This window comes from Pecten maximus, chromosome 11 (assembly GCF_902652985.1).
Source record: "Pecten maximus chromosome 11, xPecMax1.1, whole genome shotgun sequence".
In the NCBI taxonomy this organism is placed as follows: Eukaryota; Metazoa; Mollusca; class Bivalvia; order Pectinida; family Pectinidae; genus Pecten; species Pecten maximus.
This window is the reverse complement of record NC_047025.1, coordinates 28,186,823-28,208,086: the sequence shown is the minus strand read 5'-3', so window position 1 is coordinate 28,208,086 and position 21,264 is coordinate 28,186,823. Positions and strand designations below refer to the sequence as shown.

General features: G+C 34.1%; 1 protein-coding gene across 3 annotated transcripts in view; it reads right to left on the bottom strand.

The window, feature by feature from the left end:
- LOC117337228 (PH domain leucine-rich repeat-containing protein phosphatase 2-like) overlaps positions 1–21,264 on the bottom strand; it is a 79,946-nt gene that overhangs the window by 19,313 nt on the left and 39,369 nt on the right. For 2 of the 3 annotated variants that reach the window (XM_033898101.1, XM_033898102.1), the window contains 2 exons: positions 7,593–8,278; positions 861–995 (listed from right to left, as the gene is read on the bottom strand). In XM_033898101.1, the coding sequence (XP_033753992.1) occupies positions 861–995; positions 7,593–8,278 (821 nt within the window). Of the gene's footprint in view, positions 1–860; positions 996–7,592; positions 8,279–16,073; positions 17,756–21,264 lie in introns of those variants that run through there. The other variant, XM_033898100.1, reaches the window with a different exon arrangement.

Here is a 21,264-nt window from a genome sequence, read left to right as displayed (position 1 = left end):
TAATCTGTATAAATACAGATAAATGTTAAAATACAGAAGTTAATATTGATGAAATCATGGACTCCTAAGACACCATTTGGTGTTACTAAAATGTCCGTGAAGACAATACTGACATAACACCTACTTTAGATACAACAACCGATGATATATCAATATAACCAAATTGTCACCATTCACAGCATTTCATTTAGTTAAGTCTACAGTTCACAATTTCCTACTTGAGCCGACACTATATATCAAGATTTGTGTTATTTAAGGGTTAACTGTAATATTTTTTTTACGTTATTGAGCAATAACACAAAAAACTGGGGTGTACTCTTTTCATAAACCGCTGCGCTTCGCAGTTTATGAAAAGAGTACACCCCAGTTTTTTGTGTTATTGCTCAATAACGTAAAAAAAATATTACAGTTAACCCTTATAATTTAATTAACAACGATAAGAAACATTTTCATTAAGTTTAACATGTTTATTTTGCTCCAGATATTTAAAAACGCATCGACAAATACAAAATCCCGTGAACAACGATTACTCCGCTGACTTCACAGTTTATTTTTTTTATGTTATGAGATGATAACATAATTTTTTGAGCCAATGAAAATGCTTGTTACAAGCAAAATTAAATTATATATATACAATGTATATATTTTGTATAACTGTTCTAGACTGTGATATGAGTGGCCTCTGTCTCTAAACATTAGAATCTAGACAAAGAGTTACAGTTAATTTTGGACTCTTGGAAGTCTCAAGCTAAAGGGAGATAAGCTAATGTAAGAATTTATATATGGGCCTAAATTCTACCGGTAGCCATGAGTCTACATCTGTATGTAACCACTGATACTCATAGCATTAGATTACTTACCCCGGTATATCTGAAGCCGGGTACCAGACACTACACACAGCCTCCGGACCCACTGATGGAGTAGTTTCCCTTTCCTTACCATGGCATATGCTGACAACTGATTCCGTGAGTATGTGCTGTCAGAAATAGGCTTCCCTGTTAAACAGACATATGTTACATAATTACTATCAAAGATACAGCACAAATAAGAAGTTCATGACATTGTGTAATGTATTTATTATTGTTTTTGTTGTGTATTCAGATCCAGAATTATATCTTATTCGGTTTGGTATCTTTAGTATCGCCTTCACTAAAATAATTTTCAAATAATCTCTTCTTCCATCAGTCTTCATTTTATAATATCATTGAATATGCATTATAAAACTATGGTATATTTTCTCGAAATGAATACTGGGTAATATTTTCATTACTCTTCATTCAAATTTGTTTTTTCCAAAACTATTTTATTTTCATCAACGATTCCATTACAATAAATAAAACTTGTAAAAGGGCAGTCTGTTATGTCTAAATAAAATGAAAATGTTTCACTCCACGGTCACCTGAAGATAAAAGGACAATCTTCATATCCAATCACTGATTTAAATGTGATAAAATTTCTGATAAGTGAGTTTTACAATTAACCCTTCAATGATGAGGATAGAAACCTTCGATCTACAACATGTTCATTGATCCATGAACAAAATATGTTTACTGTCAATTTAACATCGATATTGTTTGTGACTGATCAAATTTTATTTATTTTTGGATGTACTAGGTCATGATTTTAAGTTCACACAAGTCAGTATGGGTCACTGTTTACAACTGTAACCCTCTCATTATCTCAAACACTTACAAGATTTACATGCTCCATTAGACCCGAGCAGGGAGTCCACCCACATTCTTGTAGATTTTATACGAAAATAAAATATTTTGAACCACAATCATAATACAGGACCCTGGCCATCAAAGGACTAGTAATCGTCTGGTAATAACATGATATACAGGTGTTAAAGATAGTATCTCAGTTTTATACCAAATTAATGGCTGTATACATGGATTAAAAAAGACCATGTTGTACATACAATGTAACACCATGATGACCAACAGGACAGATCAGGTCTGTTGTATTGATAAGTGTTCTCTTTAAATACCAGACGAAATTCAGTAAAAACTGGCACTTAAAATTTATCTCTAAAATTTGGATCTTTTTAAGAGAAAATATGAAATTATGAATCTTTCATTTATCTCGTTGTGACCACAAAATGTCATGTAAATATTCAATTATAGTTTACATTAATTTCACTAACAGAAATCAAAAGATTCAAAATTATTAAGTTGTACTTCAAAATAATTATGTATGATTATTGGTAAAATTTTCCTATACCCATTAAGAAAAGTTTCCTTGGGACAAAACCTATATTCTTTAAAGTGCCTATCAACTTAAGAAACTACTAACTACACATTCTAATGCAGGTGTTGTCGACATTGTCATATCTACCTTTTCGTTATTGATATAGGGCAACTTGCCTGTAAAATATTGTACATTGTATCTCTCGGATTCCCTACCACGTACTATAAGTTTAAAGTCACAAATTGCAAGTACCGTCTAGGGCGTCACCAAGTAAATTGAGTTACCTATACAGTCTGAATATCCTCAAGTAGACTAGTAGCTGCCCCCCCCCCCCCCCCCCCCCCCCCCCCACACACACACACAAGTATGACTCACCCGACGAGATACTTACACTTAAAACAGATGATAATCTCAAAATCTTTTTTATCAAATTTATCAAAAAAAAACCACATTGATAAAAAAATTAAATTAATTCAAAACTGAAAAATAATATAAATTTAATGCACCTTTTGTATCTTTAACATTAAAGAGTTCTAGCAAGGTATACAACTCCTTTAACAAGAGCTCTGGTGAGGATTCATGTAAAACGGTAAATGTCACATCGACCAAATGTTGGCAACCACCAGAGTACAATATATAGCCTAACTCAGGTACAAACTTTCATTTAAGCCTCAACACCAAGTTTCATTGAATAAATTTTTATGCATTAAAGTTTCTTTTCCTGAATGAATCCATACCAGTAATGACATTTCAATAGTTCACAGTCTGTCACCTTAATGTCGTTGACAGCAGACTTGTGCCAAACTATTGTAACAAAACTCCATCAGTATAATGGCAACACAATTTAACTTTTACAACTTTTTTTTATATCCCTAAATTGCAGAATTAGTAGAATATTTGATGTCTTACGATGTGGGTTGCCTGGTAACCAACAGCTGGATAGACGATAATGAAAGCAAAATATTGACCTGGTGATTTCCGCCTTAAATATTTAATTACAGATGAAAAATGTCAACTTTTTGTACTGTACCGGTAACTTGATTTGATTTGAGCTAGGTTGTTTTAGTTCAACCTTAGCTACCTATATACCATTACATAATTAAGGAATCTGCAATTAGATATTAATAATACAAAGAACAAAACAGTGACAGAGCAAATTTAATGATGAATCAGTATGAAAAAGTATGTAAAACCACAAACAGAAAACGTTCCCAACTCTTAATAAAATTTCATTCACCTTATTACCTGGGTAAAGTCATTTTAACCGTTTAAGTAATTATAGTTTAATTAATCCAAAAGGATTTTACTGACCTTTCACTTATTTGAGAAAACAGATCTACAGTAATGGAATTGTCCATATCTGAAATGCTGGTTAATATAACCTCATCTATTTTGCTGTTTAGTGAAAAGTGTCAACAAAGTTATTTAATTGTTTAGTCCCACTATTTTGAGTTGTAGTTTTGGCCGTGTGCGATAATATTTGGATAAATAACATATATAATTACCACACATGTAGTATATATGTACACGTTCAACATGACGTGTAGATTATATACCGATGTCTGAAGATATTTAAAGTGTGCGTCACCACTGCCAGACCTGTCAATCCAAGATCATACTCCACTAACTCACTAATCACAAACATGTCCTCCAGTAATCATTTACACCATCAAATTGTCAAATTATAGCCATGTGAGCAGGTCAACATTTACAGATTTGTATAGATCGAAGTATTCTACTTCATTTAATTGTGATTATGCCCGAGATATGTGAAAATATATGTTAAGCACTTTACCAGCAATTTTTTTTAAACTTCTATTGATAATTCTTGTAATAAATCTAATCACATATCTAGAAGACTTGCATTAACTGGGTCGGTGTTCATACTAATCTCCCTTATTTATGTGATCTTGACTGTAGAAATATACTGCAAATGTTTTTATCTTCATTTTGTTTAATCTTTGCTTTTTCAGGGAGGAATAAAATTCATGAAATATGGCCATGGACAATTGGAAAAAAAAAAAAAAAAAAATAGAGTGATTATGATTCATTTTTGCAAAAAAAAAAACCCAAAAAATCCTTTCTTCTCCAAAATTTTGATAAAATAAAAACATGTACCATTTAAAACTCCTATATTTTAAGGACATTTCCTTATGTAACCCGCCATGAAGAACCGTCTTTCAAATGTCTTCAATATTACACTGCTGGTAATCATTGTGTGATGTTGACCATATAGAAAAGTGGTATTATTTCATAATGAAAACCAAATTTTATTCATACTAGATAAACTGGTCTAACCTGTCTTTTTTATATTGTATAATTTTAATGATATTAATGATTTATATTTCATCTGTGTGACTTCATAGTGAACAGACAGAAATATATCAATGATTTAGAGGACAGGTTTGAATTAATGTTCATCATTCACCACACAATATATCATAACATCATCTGACACCATTAATCATAATAATAATAGCTATCATAGAATATTCATCTATTACAGGAATCAGACAAAACAAGTTTTTATGAAATTTAGAAAAACACCTTTGTTCCACAGATGATTTTAAGACAGCTCAGCAATGTTTTATTCTGAACTTTTACCAATACGCTTTCCAGCTTATTTCAAAAGAGTACTCTGTTTACAATTGTCCTGTTTCAAGAATCGTGCAATCACTCAACTTACGTGGTACATAGATAAGTAATATGGGCATTTATGACATCAAATACAGTAATTTCTAACAATAAACAAGCTAATTCATGGAATTTATTCCCCTGCTTTCCTGACATATTATAGGTAAACATTTTTGAGGTTAGGAGTAAATTTGTCATTAGAGCTTGACAGAATGATCAATTCTGTTGAGCCATAATGTTTAAAAAAGTAAAGCATAAATCACGGGATGATAACTCAGATAATATCTGTGGGAGTTATTGCATGGAAAGAGCAGGAAACTATAAATTTTTAGTTAATTACGGGGCCAAAAATCAGCCAAATAACATCTGGAAAAGTGCCAATCGAACCTGGCTGAGTCCTATTTATAATATCAAAAATTCACTGATATTGAAGGGATTACTAATGTAGAATTATTGACATTTGTGTTTTAAATTTTACGACTTCATATCATTATTCATAATATTTTACTTAAATTAGAAAACCAAAAAGAAACAGGGAAGTGCAGTATTATTGTAATGATATGCATGATTTTAATTTCGAATTGTTGGTTTGTGATCCCCCTGACTTTTCCAGCTCAGGTTCAGTATATATAAACCACATGTTCTTAATGGCTCCCTGTCTATATCCATCAAACAAATATTGTTGTGACCGCCTTTGAGTAACTTTAAAAGTTTCCAATTGTGTTTGACAGGGCTCAAGTTATTGACTAGCCTCTAAGTAACACGCCTGATGTGTTCTAGAGGATCATTACAACTATTTAGTATTAAGGACTAAGCTTAATCAGACTTCAAGGCATTTTACAGAAATTGAACAAAAACCTTGTTAAAATATGGCCACAATACCCAGACTTCCTCTGTGATCACAAACCTTGTTAGATATGACCACAATACTCAGACTTCCTCTGTGATCTCAAACCTTGTTAGATATGACCACAATACTCAGACTTCAATACCCAGACTTCCTCTGTGATCTCAAACCTTGTTAGATATGACCACAATACCCAGACTTCCTCTGTGATCTCAAACCTTGTTAGATATGACTACAATACCCAGACTTCCTCTGTGATCTCAAACCTTGTTAGATATGACTACAATACCCACACTTCATCTGTGATCTCAAACCTTGTTAGATATGACTACAATACCCAGACTTCCTCTGTGATCTCAAACCTTGTTAGATATGACTACAATACCCACACTTCATCTGTGATCTCAAACCTTGTTAGATATGACTACAATACCCAGACTTCCTCTGTGATCTCAAACCTTGTTAGATATGACCACAGTACCCAGACGTCTTTCCTTTGAACTCAAAAATACACTTTTTTCAAACATTTCATCAGAGATTTACTATCCACCCAAGGTCAAGGTTGTTTAAGGACTTACCATGGTAATTCAGAAAACAAGTAGAGAGGTAATCATAGAAATAAAAATGATAATCTTGAGGTGAAATGTTCAAGGTTGTTGGACAAATATGTATAATTTAATATGAATACAAAACGTTAGCATTTCAATAATAAACACAGTACTATATTGATGTGAATGTTTTTTGTGAGGACAGATCCTGGTACAGATATTTGTTTATATATCTTTTCTTATAACCTCAGGCTTCAAACAGGGAAGACTTCCATCGTCTAAACTGTTAACTTAGCATGTATATATACATTAGCTTCTATTAAATCAGGTTCTATATTTGATGCAGCAGAAAATATCAATATTTATAAGCATAAAGCTTTACAAGCGACAATTTCATCTCTAAAACTAAGTGATATTTTATTCAATTTAGAGTGACAGATCATAATACATCCAAATATGAGGTCTATATTAAATGCCACACAAACAATATGATTCAGAGGTTACAAACCTCTAGTGGGTAAAACATTCAACTTTATGTCAAAAATGAGATTGACAACTTGTTTATATTTACAATATATAAGAAATACCTATAATTCATCCATTTGAATCTGGGTTTAATATTGACGTGTATAGCACCCAACACTGATTCAGATAATGATGATGGAGTTTTCCCAACCCTGTCACAAAACATACTCACACAGAATGGAGATAATTGTGAAAAATCTCTTTTTAGACTTTACGAAAAACATATGAAATGTAGATTAATATACCACGTCGTTCTAAATATTTTCAGTTTCCAAGAACTTTAATATGAAATGAGTTTCTTGTCCCAAGTAAAGTTTGGTAATTTGTCAGTTAAGATTGATGAAGACTAATATATACATGAAGGATATCCATCAGTATATCAGTATATATGTACCGAGTCTGTATACAGTATAGTAGAGTTTATTGGTCAGCTAATTAAGGAAGCATATGTATTAAGGTCAGCCAAGACATTTTACAAGATTTCTATAGGCTATAGGAAATTTTGAATGTCTCTGATATATGGCCTATCAATCTAAAATTTTTATTTTCATTTTTTTTTTTTTTTTAAGCCTTAAAATTTGGGTTTATAATATTCAATGTTATGTTCAAGGACACTGTCTGCAAGTTCAATATCCATGAGTCTAACATTTGAGAGGTCTGATTCCAGAAAATTCATATATTTCAGAAAAACTTTTAATATTCAACTATACATAAAACTATCGTTCCAAATACAACTGAACTTGAACACACCAACTGATAGCTACGGCTTGATCATTCGAATCTAGCAAATAAGAAATATTGGGTATTGCAAATTCACTCTAACGAGATGAATTCCAGGTGAGACTTACCTGCGTAGAACTTCACAAGCCATGGTATGCTGTCGTTAGATCCCATTTCCTGTATTTTGTGTATATCCCTATAGCCGATCTTCTGTAGGTACTCATTCTGTAGTGCCAGTGGACAATCAAAAGGTTCCAGCCTGCGAATGATGTCCCCATTAAACTGAATGTGGAGGGAGTTTGGCGGCCTCCCACACTGAAAACATATCTTCTGTGCAGTAGTTGACAATGTGGATGGAAAAAGTCTTGAGGATTCCGAGTTGGAATCAAACACACGAATAAATCCATTACTGGTGTCCTGGTCTATCCACTGTTTGTCAATACTGTATGCCTTGTTGTTATTGTCCGGTTCTTCTTCCTCCTCATTTGATTGGTCAAGAGATTCTTTGTCTCGTTTATTGACCTCATGGTAGAGATCTGCCAGCGAATCAGATAGATCCCATGTTTCCTCCTCGCCATGTTTGTGAAGAGATAACCCCACACTTTGGTGAGTTATTCCCTGTTCTAGGAACCCACCCACGCTCCACCAGGCCTCTGCTCCCTGGTAGGGGGCACTAAAGCTTTGTGTATCCTCATTGCGTCCTCGTGTTGTGCCCTGGCTAGCGTAGCTCCCTTGGGAACTAGCATGGCTGCCAATGCTGACCTGGCTCAGGGAGCTGTCACTGCCCCGCGGCATGTCCAAGGTCACATTGGTCCTGTAAGGGGATAACATTAGATATTAGACACAACATACCAAAGCTTTATTATTGGTGGAACATACAACCCAACTCAAGTGTTCAATTCTTCATTCTCTTCTGATAGATTCAGTGGTAATCAAATCTGGAAGATAAAACATTTCAGTGGGATAACACTATACAGCTCATTTATCATAATACTTTAATGGCTTCCAGCAAAGAGTTTTTAAATGTGTACAGTCACATCTTGGTACAGTAACATAAGCAATGTATATATTTATAACACAATATATTAGACCCATGCAGTCACATCCTTTTGTGACAATTATGACAGGCTTACCCAGAAGACAGCAAAACGAAGTGTAGACAAGAGATATGATTTATTTGAAATATCACCGATAAATTGATACAGTAGATCTCATTACCTTTTCAGTAGACTTTCAGAAGAAACCCCAATGTTTGCCTGTAAATCCCCTTATATGATATCATACATGTGGATACTTCATCAACTTGTTAATGGTTTGATGGTGTGATGTACTTCTTAACTTTGATATCAACAAACACTGTATATAAAGACAGCTCACTGGAGTGATGGGTAGACAGAAAGTCTGGGTACATATAACACACAAACTAGTTGTCCAATACATATACCCATATACCAGCTTTTGTCAATGTTCTAAAGAATGTTCTTCATTCCGAACTTATCCCATCTTTTGTTTATTTTTCTGAAGGAAATGTACACATCTTAAAATTACAACACATCCTATTCTGAATATTCAATATAAATAGGGTATATTTCACATAATGACTAGAAGGCAACATGAAATCTACCCAAAGCTGAGCTTCTGTACGATGATAATTCCAGCCTGCAGAGTGAGGTGACCTCAGTTGTATAAGCCATATAGATCTACTTAGAGTTGTAATACTCTAATAACTGTGGGAAGCACAACTGGCCAACTAGCTTATACATTTGTATTATGAATGATTGAAAATGGAAACGAGCTCTACCTCTATAACAGGTAGCAACACCAGATATATACCTCTACAAAGGTAACCACACACCAGGTATATACCTCTAAAAGGTAACCATACCTAGGTATATACCTCTACAAAGGTAACCACACACCAGGTATACACCTCTACAACAGGTAACCACACACCAAGTATATACCTCTACAAAGGTAACCCCACCCAGGTATATACCTCTACAAAGGTAACCACACCCAGATATATACCTCTATAACAGGTATAACTACACACCACACTATATACCTCTACAAAGGTAACCCCACCCAGGTATATACCTCTACAACAGGTAACCACACCCAGGTATATACCTCTACAACAGGTAACCACACACCAGATATATACCTCTACAAAGGTAACCCCACCCAGGCATATACCTCTACAACAGGTAATTACACACCAGATATATACCTCTTCAAAGGTAACCACACACCAGATATATACCTCTACAACAGGTAACCACACACCAGATATATACCTCTACAACAGGTAACCACACACCAGATATATACCTCTATAACAGGTAACCACACACCAGATATATAACTCTACAAAGGTAACCACACACCAGGTATACACCTCTACAACAGGTAACCACACACCAGATATATACCTCTATAACAGGTAACCACACACCAGATATATACCTCTAAAAGGTAACCACACCTAGGTAATACCTCTACAAAGGTAACCACACACCAGGTATACACCTCTACAACAGGTAACCACACACCAAGTATATACCTCTACAAAGGTAACCACACTATATACCTCTACAACAGGTAACCACACATCAGGTATACACCTCTACAACAGGTAACCACACACCAAGTATATACCTCTACAAAGGTAACCACACTATATACCTCTACAACAGGTAACCACACATCAGGTTACTATATACCAGATGCACCATCATCGTCAAGTTTATCTAAAACAGACATCCCTGTTGGAATTAAAGTCGAATGTCTGACCCACTTTTTCATTTGAGCTATTCCAATCCTCAAAAAAAAAAAATTTGTTATTATTTAAATATACTGGTTACAGAATCTCCTGCTACTGACACCTGTAAATATCCTGTGATTACTCCAGTGTGTAATATATAACCCCCCTCAGCCACCCCTGAAATGACTGTCATACATCAATGACATACAATTAGAAAAGCAGCATGATACAATATCATTAACACTTTTAAACTTTTCAAAACTTAACATTAAAATAAAATAGTAAAAATTAATGTAGATATCTGAATGGAATCTTTTAACTTTATGGAATTTAAACACTCATAAAATGGAAGCTGATCATTTGTTTCCTATTAACAGTTTTACATCTAGATCCTGGTACACAACATTAGATGACACTTTTTATCTAGCTCTCTGTAAGATTCACTTAAGTGCATTAGTAAAGGTTTCATCTCTTAAAGAATCCGTTTCAAGATAAACACAAATCATAGAATTAATGTCTCCTTCAGCAGATCCAATAGGTTATACTTTCTTGCATTATTAAGTCCGACAAGTTACATATAAAACTAGAAATTGTTGGTTAACAATTTGACGGGCTTTTCACCTTCTTAGCATAAATGACCTAAAGGCTTGGTATTTCAAAAGGTAAGAAAAAAACTATTTAAAAACACTTGATAGGTCATCCGCATTCTAGTTTTGAATTAATCTGGCATCTGAAATAAAACGTTTCAACAAATGTTGGACGAGGGGAGGTAACTCGTACAGCCTTGTACGAGTTATCTCCCCTAGTCCAACTAACGTTATATCTCAGATGCCGTTATATATCTGATGCCAAATTAATTCAAAATGGCGTTCCGCGTTAATGGTAAACGTTACCGAAACACCAAAAAACATGAAAATCATCAGAATAACATTTTGAATCATACTTAAATTTCTTTTTTTGGAAAAAGATTAAAAAATGAAGATTTTCTAAAAATAGACTTATTTGACCCCATAGCGAACGCTTTTATTTGACCTCTGACCCTAAAACTTTTAGCAAGTAAAAGCTAGAGCCAGCCTTTAACTACAAATAACATAATTACCTGACCCCTGTAAAATGAATACTTTTGTAATTATGGGCATTTTAAGCTTTTTAATAGATGACGTCATGGCGGCCATCTTGGATTTCAAATCAACTTAAAAAATAACATAACTTGGCCAGGACAATCCAAGGATTATTTCAGCTAAGATTGAGCTGAATACCACCGGTGGAACTTGAGAAGAAGTTTAAAATGTAAAACTATTTTTAATATAGAATATATAGTGGAAATTCAAAATAGCGTATACCGGAAACCGTATGTGTCACAGAAAAACTGAAAACGTCAAATTTATCAGAATGACATTCTACATCATACTAAGAACTTTTTTTGGAAAAAGATTGAAAAATGAAGATTTTCTAAAAATGGACTAATTTGACTCCATAGCGAACTCTTTTATTTGACCTCTGACCTTAAAACTTTTGGTAAGTAAAAGTTAGCGCTAGTCATTATCTACAAATAACATTATTACATGACCTTTGTAAAATGAATACTTTTAGAGTTATGGCCATTTTAAACTTTTCAATACATGACGTCATGGCGGCCATCTTGAATTTCAAACCAACTTAAAAAATAACATAACTTGGCCAGGACATTCCAAGGATTATTTCAGCTAAGATTGAGCTGAATGCCATAGGTGGAACTTGAGAAGAAGTTTGAAATGTACACACTTTTCTATTGAAATATATAGGGGGAAATTCAAAATGGCGTACAACAGAAACCGTATGTGTCACAGAAAAACTGAAAACGTCAAATTCATTAGAATGACATTCTGCATCATATTTCGAAAGATTTTTTGAAAAAGAAGGAAAAATGAAGATTTTCTAAAAATAGACTAACTTGACCCTCAGGCGAGCTTTTTCATTTGACCTCTGACCTCAAAACAATGCATTATTAAAAGTTGGCCCCTGATTAGTCCTACAATAATATATCTTTGAAATTATTTTAACTGTTACCGTTTTGGAGCTATGGCCACTTAAGCAAAATGAGATATGACGTCATGGCGGCCATCTTGGTTTCTTGACCTACTTGAAGATGTTGCTGTCACCCCTTCAACTCATGCCATATACAATAGGCATAACTGACTTGGCATACCTTTTACCATTTTCCCACAATTTGTGTGACAAAATAAAATGCAGAAGAAGAATAATAATAATAATAATAATAATAATAATAATAAACAGAACAGAAACAATAGGTCTTTTCACCACTTTTGGTGAAAAGCCCTAATAAAGACAATGGAAATTATATAATTCCATTTCATGGATTTGGATTTGAAAGTTACCCTGCTGAACAGAAATTTCTAAATTTTGTATCCATGACAATACATGTGTATAAAGCTAGCTATATAGTGATCAATAGAAAATGAACCTATAATGCCGGGTATTTGGCAAATTAAATATTTCAAAAGCCTTATACCTAGTAACTGAAAATTGGAATTTAATAACTCAATCCCCACCCAAGTCTGTCTGCAATGATGACTCATTTAATGTTTTTTATGTAAAATTTGAGAAATACTTACGGTTTTGACCCGAAAACAGCAGGTTACTTATAATATGGTACGAGACAGATGATTCAGTGGAACGATACACCACGTATACTATTACAGTGGGGGACGTCCACATAACATTGGGATGTTCATACAACTCTTACCCACACAACCACATACCCTGATGTGTCACGGCCAAGTCCTTATGGACACCAATACTTCTACTGTACCAAGCTTTCAATATTTAACCCAGAATGTTGTTACAGGGAGTTATACCCTTCGATTTATCCTTTATTCTCTCTATGTAAATAAAATGCTAGAGATGGTATTCATACCACATATTTTGAAGGTGATGTGTATCTTTAAGAAGATGATTCATACTGTATTATAAAGACAATGATATTCATTAAGTATTGTTCTGAAAAGTGTTTATCATTGACTCTTTATATATCTCAATTAATATCAATGAAACAACCTTGACAGTCACAAAGTTTTATGAGATAGATTTTATGTGTGAATTTTGTTGAAATATTTCATTATTGGTCTCTAGGAAGAAAGAAGACTGCACAAGACTTGGTAGACCGGACAATGTCTCACTATAAAAACAAAGGGCCATGACTCCTCTATATCTTAAGTTAATTAATACCAACCCAATACTCACACAAAGTTTTATGAGATAGTTTTTATGTGGGGAGATTTTTATATTTTCTATTCATGGTCTCCAGGACAACAGAAGACTACACAGGACTTTGTAGACTGGACAATGCCTTGTTTTATATATTAAAACAAAGGGCCATAACTCTTATATATCTGTAAGTAATTAAATAATATCAATACAAGAATCGCCCAAAGTGTGATGATCGAGATAGGCAAAGCTTGAACTGTAGGAATACAATTGGGCCTTTAGCGCCTATAACGTTAGGCTGTCAATGTAAACCAAGGGATACTCTAGATCTCAGAACATCAATATTAGAAAAAAAGGTTGAAGTAATCAATTAATGACATGTAAGTCAAATTATTTTTTTTAGGAGAAGTAATTGATGTTCCACAGAATGCATACTAATGGCTGAATTAATTGGCCTTCCTATTTAAGAAGGCTAATCTTATCTTTTTTTACCCAATGTTAAAATTATCAATAAAACTTCTTAATTGTTATTAATTGTCCTAAAACCTGATACTGATTAGTCCAAAGTCAGGACAGCTTAAAATATGTAATCATAAACTCTCCACTTCTACAATGAAAATACATTTGTGCTGTGAATTCACATAAATCCCAGCTATCTGGAACATTTGAAAGTTTTCTATCAAAATGTCATTAAACCTTCACATCAAACACTAACATCTTGTTTCCCTGTATTTTTTTTAGAATCATGTTAACTAAACCTATGACCAGATGCAATAAATCTGACAGGTGCAAAAGACAACTGTGTAAAAATGTCAATACATGTACTTAAAATATTTTCATTTATTTTATTGTGTACCTAAATTCCAATGAATAACACTTTTTGCATAAACACAGCTAAAAACATCCAGATTCAATTATAACTGTGCTCCAACAAACTTATAAAATTGTTGTTGAGTCTTGGTTAATATTCTTGAAAAATTTCATTAAAACAAGTTTCTGCATGATTGTTGGGTGCAGTACGTAATATCTTAAAATTTGTTTTTAACATTTCTATTGAATGACAAAACCCCACCAGTGTAATTGAGAAACAACAATGAAAACTTCAAATATACACACATAATTCAGTTCGCCAAATGTTTATAGCTGTATTTTTGTAAAAACTTCACAAAAAGGTCATAAAATTGAAACAGCACTCTGACTCACACTGTTAATTAAACTGAACTGCTGTCTCATATTGCTGTAGAATATATTAAGTAGGTATAATAACATTCTAACACTGAGTCACATTTTTAACTTTGTCAGTGTCAAAAGGGACAATATTTTTATAAAGAATATCAATAATATTTCAAGAATGGTTTGCATACAAATGAAATCATGAATATATTCACTTATGTGACCTTGACCTTGTATATATCCAAATTTTTTAAATATCTGAACTCTTATAGTGTCCACCCCCTACATGCTATCATTAGATGTTTACCGATTATTATGGAATCGCATGTCCAAACATTTGCATTCACAAACAAATCGTGTGTCCTCTGAGAGATTACGACAGGCAGAACTCTACAGTACTGATGAATGTATTATTGAAGAGTTTATTAAGTTCAAGAGCAATAATAAGCTTATTTCTTCATGTTGAGTGGGAGGAAGCCTCGCGGGCAGCTGTCTTATAAACACTCAGTAGACATAATGATTCATACATATATGGTGGTTATACATCCCCAAGTAATGTCACTTAACAGCATAGTCCCGAGATTTCCTCCTCTAGACACATATCATAATCAGAAACCATTATGACAACATTATGACAACCATACTACCACGGCAGCTGGACACATAGTTTTAAGTAACACAAACAACATCATGATACATCAACTTACCTCCATTAAAAGTCTGATGTAAAATAACCCTGATTCACTACATTCTACTTTTACAGGACCAAAATGCAAAAAAAAAGCATATACTGGGTAAATAAAGCACCTTACTGACTCCCTGTCACCTTGACCTTGACCCAAAATCCCTGGAACTTGAATTTGTCCAAGATACCAAGGTCATTTATCATTGTGTAAAGATTGTGATCAAAATCCCTCACAGAATGAAGCCACTAGAGCACTGACAAATGTTGGCGCTACGCACACATACGATCATCATCATCATCATCATCATCATCATCTTCACATTACTTCATCTACTGGGTAGAATACCAGGACTCAATGTCAAAGACACACTAAAATTAGGGACAATTACAGACAATTTTTTTACAGAATCATCTCCACCCCAACTTGGTTTCCTAACCAAATGCACAAATAATATTATTACAGCTATTGCTTAAATTCTGAAATTAGTTGTTTTGAAAACAATAAATGCAGAAAAAAAAATGAAATTACCTATATGTTAAGTTTGCTTAAATACATCTGTATGTTATAGAATACAGTCAATTACATCAAGCATTCATCTGAATTCCTCTGAGACAACTAAATTTGATAATATTTTGGGCCACAACAAATATGAGGTTTGATATGGGCACAATTTTAGATGGTAATACGACAAGCGCTGATTATAGCAAGTGACTATGATATAAAATTGTTTTACTACATTTCTTCTGTACGACTGACAAATTAAGCAGCTGAAGCCTTACCGCCGGGTGAAGGGGAGTATGACATGTTTGTAGGTATAGGATCGTCCTGGTAGGGATGGAAGGGGTGACACTGTATCCTGAGACTCCATATCCATCGTTTGTCCGTCTTACATCTCCTTAAGAATGCACAGTTACATCCCTTCTTGCTTTATAATTTATTTGTGTCACAGATTCCACAGGAAGTTTATGATTTCTATCTCCGCTAACTTGTAAAATAATCTGCCATTTTCCTGCTGACTATCTGCAATGGTCACCCTGCGAGTGTCACCAGTGTCATTATGGATATTAGGTTCTAGAATAGTGTGAAAAACAGTGATGTTGTAGTCTGGCTAGGAATTCCTCGCGGCAGTATACACAAGTTAGGAACTCTATATCCACATTGTCATCCATTAAACCGATCTAAACTACACCAATATCCATTATGATTATACAGAAGATAATTCCTCAGTGGTTTAAAAGTGATCTAGCCTGGATATAGCCACCAGGTACCACAATGAGTACTTGTCCAATACATAGCCCTCCACCCTGACTGTCACTCACAGTGAATACTTTTCACACTTTTTCCATGCACAACATGAAAATAATTGAAATTTATATAATTGTACACCTGTACACACATGCACTCCAGATATTTCCGCACAAAGAATGAACCCCGTATCCAAGGAATACCAGGTGAGTGACAATGGCCGAGGTACAGGATAATGTGACACCACAATGAGGGGTATTGAGGACAAACTAGTGCTATCCTTCCTATGTCATCCTCACAATGCCATAATCCTTTGTACCTGGTCAGATATCAGTGGTTCTCCTACAAATGATCACCAGATTAGGGAGCGAAAGATCACCAAATTCACTAATTATCCTCGGTCCGACTGCCTTGTGGTCTCCACGTACAGCATGGACCTACAGGAAGATGTCATGTCCTAGCGTTGATAAAACGGAAATTAAAAGTTGGGTCCCATACAATGTAAACATTGCCAGGATTCCGTAAGGTGATCTAGGAAGAGATATGACATCCACAGTTTTGTTTGTAAGTTACCAGAGCATGTCTTTTCTCATCCTTACACCAAGTCCACTCAGGTAATCAGGCTATATCGACTAAAAATTCCTCTGCCGATCGCTCAATAGGTTCACCAGTAATCTATTAGACTTAATACTACCCTTTAGAAATAACACTGGACAATAAAAGCTCTCTCAATCATACAAATAATTAATAAATTCAAATTCCAAAGCTTTAACACGTTTTTTAAACTTTAGAAACTTAAGTGTGCGACAAACTACAGGTATTAGGTGTTTGTGTCCACCAATCAGATCAGAGGTGACATTATCCAGTATCTCTCCCCAGATCTCCAACACTGGTCAATGAAGTAACCTGCTGGTGGCGTTTCATTCAGTGTACAGGCCTGAGACAATGTTACATGTCTGTCGTGTCAGGAAATGTTAGTAAGTACACCGATCACAAATAATCATATAACTGACGTGTACATCTATAACGAAGATAAAAACACTGCTCCATGGATGTTTGACAGCCGATTAATCGAACACCTCCATATATTTGTGGCGTAGTTTGACAATTTTGTCACTGTTTTTACAGACAGATCCACGGCATGAAGTAGTTTGATTATAGTAAATAGTCTACCTACTCTCTCACAACAACATTGTGTTACGCCTCAGTGATCACACACCACACAATCCAGCAGCCATCCCCTAGTATGTCACTCTCCTTCTCCGATTCTCAACCAGGATCACGTTCCCAGACAAATTACTTCACTACATGCAAATTAAAATAAACTTCTTCCATGCTATAGCCTTTTAAACATGAAGTTTACACCAAACAATTATAAAACTTCTACTGTTAAATTGAAAACTTATGTAATTAAACATTGAATACCCAACCGATGTTTACTTTAAAACTCGTAGATACTTATGTTGGCATGTTCAAATATAAAAGTCTTTTGACCTGCTAGCCCTCTTCCTAAAATCCTTAAACCGACCTAGCACCACAGTTAATTAGAGAAAGTATCCATCCAAAACTGGTCACTTTATTGACCAAAGAAAACCTTTTAAGGAACAGAGAACCTGTTTGTATGTTTGAATTGTGTCACTAAATACACAAATAGCTAGGCTGAGTGGAAATGTTTAGACTCAAGTACATTGACAGATGAGGTAATAGCAGACCGATCGGTGGATTGGCATGGGTGATATATTATAGGGCTGTATTATATATGTACCTATCCGGTGATATATTATAGGGCTGTATTATATATGTACCTATCCGGTGATGTATTATACAGATATATGTATAATTGATTGGTATTAAATCTGATACAGTAAAATTCCACTTTTTATCATTTTTCACTTATGGCAATTTCTCTTTAAATTACAATTTCCTGAAACTTACCTAACAATATTAATTGTGATACCGTATTTTATCGCAAATAAGCCCCCTCCCGCAAATAAGCCCCCACCCCCCAGTTTGTATGTAATGTAATATTCTGTTGAAGTCACCCTATGAATTATTTTAACATCAAAAACGTTTTAAAACAATTATCTATCTCTGTTGTCAAGTACAAAACATGAAGAGGGAGTATGTTGTTGACTTTTGTCAAAAATGAATTTTGTTCATATACATGCAATTATGGTAAAACCAATTTTTTTTATTTTTCTTTTTTAACTTTTCTGCAGTTCACTTTGTATTCATATAACAGAGGGTGCAGACAATCATTGCCTTCAAATCCTTAATCAAACCACACAGTAGGCCTTATACTATCACCAGCCCACAGTATGACATTATTTATTATAATGCACTATTGCCAGCCTTTACTTTGAACTTAAATGCCACAAGAACATTCACCCTAAATGGTATATTAAATTCATAATTTCAGAACTGGGAAACTCATTCACAGCTCAATAAGAAATTTGAAAGGCATTTGGCGTCTTTTAAAACTCAATTGAATAAGTCAAGCTTGTGGGAGATCAGAAACATAGAGTTGTAAGGCTAGCAATGAATGGTTTGTCTGGTGAACGGATCGGTCATATTTCTCACTGAATCATGTAACTCAATACCACTTTAATATACATCTTTTCAGAAATGATAAATACATCCGCATTCTCCATACACGAAAGTCTGAGGAAATGAAAATTTGCATATCTCAACAAAGTAACCTGGCCCTTTATGTAATAGTGATCTCAAGTCCTATATCGTATATTGTTGGGAGTTTATAATGTAATACACTACCGGACTAAAAAAATTATCACACATTCAAAACCAAACATATTTTTAAATTCTTGAAAGTTACATATAATTTACCTAGAAGTATACAAATTATACAAGTAGATGCAGTTTGACAGTGTGACAAGTATTACTGCTTACATTATTCATATTTTGTTTCTTCTTTGGGTTTATTGCCCCGTGAACAGCCAGGGACATTTTGAGGTTAATTGAGTCTCCTTGTAGTAGATAGTGACTACCTCCCTATAACATTGAGGAGGCCTGTCAGATGTTATTGAGAACAAACTGCCAAATGTCCACTTGACACTACAAGAACATAGGAAGGTTTGTGATCTCAGCTTAGAGTGAGAAACACAAACTGACCCAAGCAGGGTCCGAACCTTCAACCTACTGAGCTATTATCACAGGCCAACTTTTAGACTCTACAATATACATGTATTATTATCATGTGATGACCTTCCAAAGAATATGACTTTTATGAATGCATTGCCTCTCTTCAATGGAATTTGTCCTTTATGACATTTACAGATCTGACATCCTAACCACAGTATCTTGGTCACAAAATGCCTTTCAGGAATCATACCTACATTTTGAGAATACCTTTTTTGCCATAATAGTCATTAGTTGTTTAAGTCTGGACTTTTTGTGAATACCTGCATTCATGAACACCTGTTTTTAACCTGCCATCTTTAAAGAGATCTCAACTTTTTACAGATATTTCCCATAAACTGCCTTAAACTGCAAAGATTTTTTCTGATAGCACACATCTCGTAACAATTTTGTTATTTGAGAACTCCTGCCTTTTCGGAACAACCAACTTAACTACTGAGAATTAACAGGTGATAGCCATCTTTCGAGTACATTTTGGTAAGCCTAGCTGTCTGTATGGAAACGTATATTTTAAGAGGCCTAGCATTGTACAGTAAATCAAGTCCTTTTGGTAATGTCTTTTTTTCTTTGAGATAACTTTAAATACCTTAAGTAATGACATTGGATGTCATATTGCTTATTGAATTATGAATTACCAGTAACCCCCTCATGTTATGAGATAGCCTAATTGATGCAATTAGGATACCTGTATTACTTGATGGACATCTGTATCTTTGGAAATCTGCATTTTTAAGAAATATTACCTTTATAAACTAAGGTTCAGTTCTGTTAATCAGTTATGTTTAAGATTATCGAATACTAATTATTCAGCTCACGAGTTCACAATTCTCAACAATTGATGCATTTTTGTAATTACTTAAATTGTTATTAACCTAAAGAATACACAAATCCTCATATATAGACAGCTCCTTGTACATGCGTATATCACAATTATCCTCAAATGTACCTGGCCAATTAACTCAGGTTTCATCAACGTTCCTTAAAAAAATTCCTTATTTCTAAATTGTTCATAGGAAATCTTTATTGGATTTTAAGGAAAAACTCTTTAGTTAAGAAACTTTCCTTAAATTCTGTAGTGCTTTCCTATTAGGCCCCCTGAGGTACATTAACAATCGTATACACATTACACATGTACATGAGTAAGGAAATTCAATGTAACTACCATTATATAAACACAGTGTAACAATTGTACCATAAAACATTCTTTCTTTTTATATATTTCAGTTACTGTGTTCTTTTTTCATAAAGCTCATAGATTATACACAATTTACAAATAAAATCTGACGATTAATTACATGAAATACAGTCAAACCTGCCTTAGCGACCACCTGAATTAAACGACTTGCTTTCATATGCGACCGTATTTTTTCCTCCCAACGTTATTTACTATACTAGTGACCTGGATTAAGCGACTACCTGTCAGACGCGACTAACGACCATCATTTCCGTGTCCCAAATGCTGAAAAGCGACTTTTTTCAGCGACTTTCCGAGTTTTAAAACGGAAGCAGAAGTCCTAATCAAGAAGAAACAGGACGAACTTGTCTGCTTTTAAAGATTAAAAAATACTT